General features: G+C 34.5%; 1 protein-coding gene across 1 annotated transcript; it reads left to right on the top strand.

Moving 5' to 3' along the window:
* Positions 1-692: 692 nt before the first annotated feature.
* On the top strand, positions 693-5,637 carry LOC129892515 (protein REPRESSOR OF SILENCING 3). The gene is made up of 4 exons (XM_055968093.1): positions 693-1,036; positions 3,093-3,317; positions 3,493-4,059; positions 4,178-5,637. Exons 1-4 carry the CDS (start codon positions 794-796, stop codon positions 5,375-5,377), a joined length of 2,235 nt encoding a protein of 744 aa, XP_055824068.1. The 5' UTR covers positions 693-793; the 3' UTR covers positions 5,378-5,637.
* The last annotated feature ends 1,776 nt before the right edge of the window (positions 5,638-7,413 follow it).

The raw sequence follows: 7,413 nt of genomic DNA, 5'->3' as shown, positions 1-7,413 counted from the left end.
AAGCAGTACACTTTACTTTTTAATTTAAAACATAGACTTGACTAGTTATTTCTTAAAAAAATGTTAGTAAGAAAAAGTCATTTTCAACAAGGCGTATTTAGGAATTCGAGATGATGGATGTATTATTACAAAAAAGTAAATTCAAAATATAAATTTGAACGGTTTGACATTTAGGTTCTTATTACTGAATAACATTAAATTTTTAAAATTATAGCTCCAAAATTAATTCTTATATACCCAAATAGTAATTTATATATATATATATATATATATATATATATATATATATATATATATATATTGAACCCATTAATTTTAATTGTATGTTATTTCATCCAATACTACTAGTTTTAATATACATACTTGGTTTAATTATATAAAAAGATTACACTATTAAAATTTTTAGGAATTTTCAATGTGACAAACTTGAAAATTTTGAAAGATTGAAGAACTTCAAATTTTAGAAAGAAAAATAGAACAAGATAGATAAAAAATTCAAATTTCTAACCTCACTTAAAAATAAGCATCCAATCATCATCACATTATATGATATTTTGATTATAGATTCACACATTTATATTTGAATATTTTAAATATAATACTATTATATATAATTTCCAAAGAAAACATGAATCCACGTGAAGGCTTAACCCAAAATTTTCTCTTTTCATTATCTCGTTTATGATTGGACACCCGACCCGACAGACTCTAGTGTCAAAAGTGTAATTTACACTTTCTTTTTCCTCAACAAGGCGCATTAGGTTTCGGACCAGGCCGCTTGATTGAGTTAGACATGGCGGCACCGGCAGAGATGTTGACGGGCGAAGGAGGCGTTGCATCAACGAAGAAAACCGTAAGGATATATGTTGGTGGTTTAGGCGAAAGTGTGACGGCTGAGGATTTGAAGAAGACATTCTCAACACCACAACTTGGAAAAGTGGAATCGATGGACATCGTTCGAACCAAAGGTCGCAGCTTTGCTTACTTGGATTTGCTTCCTTCTTCCGACAAATCCCTACCCAAGCTTTTCAGCACGGTAGAAATTTCTCCGTACCTCACTTTGACTCTGCGTGCGTACTATGCTAAATTGTCTGTTTCATTGCATAGATATAAGAATTGGTGCAAATAGCGTGGCATTATTAGTCTAAAATAAAATATAAATAACATATAAAATGGTAGCCGCTACCTTAGTGAAGAAGGAGGTTAAGAACCTGGATAAAAGACTCCTAACTTATTTAGTAATGTATGGAAATTAGGGTGAAAGAATGCCCTAGGCATATTAGAGCTTTTGTGAAGCAAGCAGCAATTCTTATCAGTGAGTGCAGTATCTCATTAGATGTTCATTACATTTACACCCGTTCCTTTGGTGCTGCAAGAGATTACTGTATGTTGTTTTTATGTGGTGGTCATCTGTTCGGCCTTGTAATCATTAGTATCACTTTCTATCAAAGTGTCTCTCTATTATTAGGATAACTTAATGAATTTGCAGGAAGTGAACAAAGTTTTTCCTTCTAAAATCCACTCTTAAAGTGACATTTTGGAAATTGAAGCTATACATTTCTTCTTGACTTTCGTTTGACATTGGTCGTGACTTTAAAGGCGGGTTGGTTGGATGAACCAACTTGAGATGTTTCAGTACACTACCAGCATCCTGGTATGGTGATAGAATAATATTAGGCACATCATAAGATACCACGACTTTTGGTGTTTGATTCACCTCTGAATAATGAGTAGGAAGTTCGATCCTTTTTATTTTAGTTCAATCCTTTTTATTTTTTCTTCTTAGTGAACTGGCACACTTAGCTGTCCACATTTGGGATTAAGAATATAATTAAAAGGCATGCCCTTGTCCCCGGCTCCAAGTGTGTGATCCACCAGTCCACTGGGAACCACGGGTTCTTTCTTTCCTTGTAAAAAAAGGTCTTTGTTTTGTATGAGTGAGATCCCTTCCACGGTGGACTCCTGGATTCAATAACGGACTTTGCTTGCAAGTGTTGGCCTGTTGGGTTGCCAAAAGGACTTTTGGGGAAGAAAAAGAAGGTGGCATTGACATTGAATGGGAGTGTTTGAATTGGTAGACTGAGATGGCCTCACAAAGCTGGTCAATGGTAGTCTAAGAAGAAGTCAAAACTATGTACTTTGACAGTCACATCATTACTTTTGGCTCGCTTGCTGAAGACTGAATATCCTTCACTGCAGCAGCTATCCTCCATGGTGAACATTTGGAAATGTAGTGTGCCAAAGATCAGGGATGTTGTCATGATTAGTGCGGGAAGTCAATAGTGTACTCGATGATTGAAGGACTTGTTTACTTTCATTAACTTCTCGTTTTCTGTTGCTATATACCTAGGTTCAGTACAGTAAAAATTACAAGAAAAAGAACTTGGGGAGTGAAGCTAATTCACATATGCAAGATATTAAGGAGATTTTGAGTTGTCTATTGCATACTTCAGTTTCTAGAAGATAGGTAGACTTTTTTTTTTGAATATAAGTAGGCTCAATGATTGGAAAAACCCTGATTTATTAAAACAAAGTTATTGAAAAGCTAACTTAATTTGATAATGAGAAAGGCAAAACTAAGGTTTTTGTTTGAAAAAATATTCCTATTTTATAGTGTTTAGCTGTCTGTAATGTTGAAAAATTGTTTCTTTAAGGATGTAATATTTCTGCATCTGCTGCATTGCAGCTCAATTTTTATCTGTGGCATACCATACACTTCTCATTTTCACTATTTATGACTAGCTAATACCCCCTAGATATGCGTGCCACAGCTATCACGTACCATTTACTTTTATGTCCAGCCAACATTGTAAAATGATCCAAGAAATGGTGTGTTTAAGTGAAAAAAAGCTTAGAGATCATTCCACCTATTCTGATACAACCGTTAGGTTCAGCTTCATTAAGACATTTAAAGCTGAATAGAAATGATTTGCTTTTGCTTGACTCACCTTTATTGACTCTATTTCTTTGTCCAAACATAAATCTCTCTTCTTTTTAGTGCCTACTGTTGGCTATAATTACAACAATAACAAACACTACACACAAATGTATTACCTTGATGCTTAGTGTTGCTAATCCAATTTGATCTGCAGTATAATGGATGCATGTGGAAAGGTGGGAGGCTTAGAATAGAGAAGGCAAAGGAGCATTTTTTTCTTCGTTTGAAACGTGAGTGGGAAGAGGATGTTACAGTTGCCACTACTTCGACCCATCTTCCCGTTACTGCAGCTGAAATGACGGACTCCCTGAAAAGTCAGAAGAAAGGCTCCAAGCTGGATGATGCACAGATTCGGATTTACTTCCCAAAGCTAGGAAAGGTAAAGCGTTCTTTACCTCTGCTTGGGTATGACTTACTTCCATGGATACAATTATTCTTGGATGACGTATGGTGGGAAAGGTGACTGCATGGTTTACATTTGAATGCTATGTCATTTAGTAAGGCCTATGTTTTTATTATGTCAAGAATCATGCTTCTGGAATCTCTTTGTGCAGATAAAATCAGTGTCTCTTAGAGGAACTGGCAAGCACAAATACAGTTTTCAGCGTGTGGAAGTTCCTTCTTTACCTATCCATTTTTGTGATTGTGAAGAGCACTCTGGTACTACTTATACAGACAAGCAAAAATCACTTTGTAATTATGGCTCAAAGGATGGTGGAATGGATGAGAAAGAGCTGAACATTATGAATTCAGTGTTGAACAGAATTTTTGAGAGGGAGAACTACTCCGAGAAAGCTCCTAGGGATTTTAAACTATCTAAGGAAGTTCGAAGCTCAAATGGTACAGTTGATCATTTGCAGGATGACAAGAATCTAGTCAACCAAGAAATGGGAGATGATGATAACCTCATTCTCAATGTGGTGGCTGGTGCAAATGATAGAACCACTACGGTAAAAGATCCAATCCAGGAAGCAATGACAGCTAGTCAGGCTAATGAGGATTTTGTTGACCAAGAAATGGATGACAATGATGATAACCTTATAATCAATGTAGTGGCCGGTGCAAATGATAGAACCTCTATGTTGAAAGATCCAACCCTGGAAGCAATCGCTGCTATTCAGGTTCATATTCTGTTATGTACTATTTTGATTTTCCCTGCTCTTCTTAAACAAGGTATTAACATCTTAGTTTTCTTGTTCCTTTTGGTGTGTGTCATGCGCACATAATTCGCTATCCAAGGAATCACGACATGCTACAGATAAACAAAAGCAAGGAAGGAAGATGCCCTCAAACAGAAAGCGAAAAGCACCTTCAGAGGATGAAGATAGTGAGGCACATTCTTTGCTGTCTAAACCTGAAGCAAAGCAGACCTTGGACACTCTTATTTGTGATAGAACAGATGTGTGTCCTACAGAAGTCAAACGAGTTAGCCAACTATCAAATAGAAGTGCCAAATTCCCAAAGAAGTCTCCATGGAAAGATCTTGTTAGTGCGAGTAGTGGTGCTACATTCAGTGTATTGGATATTTTGCCGAGTGCTATTCCTGGTAAAGAGATGCAGTCTGGCTCTGATGGTGTTAGTGAGTCCTCTGACGAAAAAGAGGAAGTAACAAACGATGAGAAAGTAACAGATCACCATGAAGAGCTGGATAAAGTTGAATCTGAAGATGAAGTATCAAATGATGAGGAAGTATCAGATCAGCATGAAGAGCCAGATAAAGTTGAATCTGAAGATGAGAAAGTATCAGATCAGCATGAAGAGCTGGATAAAGTTGAATCTGAAGATGAAGTATCAAACGATGAGAAAGTATCAGATCAGCATGAAGAACTGGATACAGTTGAATATGAAGAGAGAGTATCAGATCAACACGAGGAGCTGGATAAAATTGCCACTGACAATATAGAGGGCCCTGTAGATATTTATGTCAGAGGTGCTGCATGGCGACAAAAATCTTCTTGGACAGAATTGGTTCGTGATGGCGCCAGAAGTTCTTTCAGCATTTCGCAAATTTTGCCTGGTGCAAGTCTTCCAAAACCCGAGTTGCCAGTGATGGGAGAGACTGGAAAAGAACAAAAATCTAACAGGACAGATAAAAGTGATTCCCAAGATGTTTCTACATCTCATGAAGGGACCAAAGCCGATGCCCTTGGATCTTACTGTGGGAGTGCTGTCATAGTAGAGAAGCAGAGTAATGTTCATTTCAGTAAAGAGCTTCCAGTGTTGGACAACTATCAGCAGAAAGAAAAAATGAAGAATGAAGCCAGTGCGCCAACTCTCGAAAAGGAACACGCATCTGCATCAAAACAAGCACTTGTAGGGGATACTAACTACAACGAAACTTGTTCTTTCATGAGGAGTGCTGCTTCAATGAAAGAGTGGACGAAAACAAAAGCAGCACTAAGTGGGTCACTCAAGAAGAAGATTAATGAGAAAAAGTAGTGGAGACTTCAGCATAGCTTCATGCCAGATATGAAGGCTTCAAGTTACATGGACGATGCGATTCCCTTTTCATCTAGGTGCATAATTCTTATTTCAGAATCAGTTATGCCATTCTTGAATCTATAGTTTTCCATTTGAAGTTTATACATGGACATCCTTTTGTTTGTAGCCTGTGTTGTAAGGTAGCAGGCTTACTTGCAAAGTTGTAAGTGAAGATGCTTTGAATAAATGCATCCCCCACCCCTCGCCCCCTTCAATTTTGTCTTTTCTTATCGTTACTGTTTTTTGGCATAATACGTACGTGTCATTTAATTTGACTTTAGCTGATATCTATGCTCTTTAATTTTGGATGTGCATAAACATATCTTTACACTTGTATAAAATTGAACAAATAGATACACACGTACTACGTAACAATTTGTGTGTAATACACTCGAACTGGTTTGTATTATGCTATGTAGGGTTATTATGTCATGTAAAATGTGTGTCTATTGGTTCAACTTTATACAAATTTAAATATCTATTTGTGTACATTAAAAATTGTAGAATAACGTAAATACCAGTTAAGTTATAGAAACACATAGATTCTAGATGAGTACAAGTTAAATGTTCTTTCTCCGCTCGATCATGATAGGTACTTTTTGCTTCTAACAAAACAAATTTATCTTCTCTTTGTTGGTGTTGAAAAGTATGGTTCCTAGATCTGATTATTAAATTTTTATTACGGAATGACTGCAAAAGTTCTAAATCACAGTTTTTATATTTTATTATTATAATTTCTCAAGAATTTTTAAAATTCTCCTAATACAATATTCCAGATGAAATGGTTCTTAGATGACGGTCTGTTTTGTGCTCTCTAGGCGGGCTGAGCAATAAGGATGCGTTAATAATCGAGAAAATTTAATAAATGACATATTTAAGAGTGAATATTACTAATCTTAATAGGAATTTCGATGTTTCAATACATAACACTAGACTTTTAACAATACCAAATGAATAATAAATTAATGAAAAATGAAAAAATGAATTAAAATAATTATTGACTAATTAATTAACAATATTCCTTCCTTAAATATAGTGTTTTATAATTGACATGATATATCACTCCCTTGATTTTCTCTCAAGTAGTTGGTGTTGTTACCACCTAATTTATAGTATCACTCTCCTATTTTGGTTCTTCCTTCATCCTTCTTTCTACAAATTTTTTTTTACTATTTTGAAAACTGATTTTTGTTATTTTTTATTTGAAAATCATTTTTTAAATTAATTAAAAAATAAAAAATGGAAAATGTAAAATATTTTTAATTACTCAATTAACAATATTCGTTCCTTAAATATTGTGTTTTATAATTGACATGATATATTACTCCCTTGATTTTCTCCCAAATAGTTGGTCACTATTTTGTTTGTTATCAATCTCCTAACTAGTATTACTCTCCTATTTTGTTTCTTCCTTCATCCTATCTTTTTTTCTAGAATTTTTTTTATTGCTTTGAAAACTAACGTCATTTTTTTATTTGAAAATCGTTTTTAAAAAAAGTAATAAGTTTTCTTATTTTTATAAAATGTAAAAACAAAATCAGACATCAAAAAAAATTTAAAACTTGTTTTAATACCAGATTTAATACTAATGTCATAAATAAAAATTCAAATTGAGTAAATCATTTCACCGTCAAAAACAGACTTAATAATTTTTCATGATACAGTTGCAAAAAATTAAGTAAAAGTATTTAAAAAATAAATGATTTGCAAGCTAATTGCTGACAATCTTCTATGCCTATTTGTTCACTCTTGGTCTTAGTTTGTGCATTTGAAACTTCTGCGTATTTGGAATAGCTTCTCTTTTAATATGTGATCCACCAAGTTTGCTTGCAATAGTACCGATCACCTCTCTTTCGCTAATTGTTTCATCACTTTATTTTGATGTTGCATATTCCCAAAGTATGGATACAAAAATTACAATCTTAATATCAAAGTCATGTCAAACCAATAGTTTGAGTATATAATTTGTATGTAAATGGACTTCAATGGTTCAA

Source organism: Solanum dulcamara, chromosome 6 (assembly GCF_947179165.1).
Source record: "Solanum dulcamara chromosome 6, daSolDulc1.2, whole genome shotgun sequence".
Taxonomy (NCBI): domain Eukaryota; kingdom Viridiplantae; phylum Streptophyta; class Magnoliopsida; order Solanales; family Solanaceae; genus Solanum; species Solanum dulcamara.
The sequence above is the reverse complement of the archived record's forward strand: the minus strand, read 5'-3'. Positions and strand labels throughout refer to the sequence as shown.

Excerpts from the sequence above, each read along its gene's own strand:
- LOC129892515 (XM_055968093.1), top strand. The coding sequence starts at position 794 with ATGGCGGCACCGGCAGAGATGTTGACGGGCGAAGGAGGCGTTGCATCA. Across the intron at positions 3,318-3,492 it reads ACTTCCCAAAGCTAGGAAAG|ATAAAATCAGTGTCTCTTAG; the intron begins GTAAAGCGTTCT and ends CTCTTTGTGCAG. Across the intron at positions 4,060-4,177 it reads AAGCAATCGCTGCTATTCAG|GAATCACGACATGCTACAGA; the intron begins GTTCATATTCTG and ends TCGCTATCCAAG.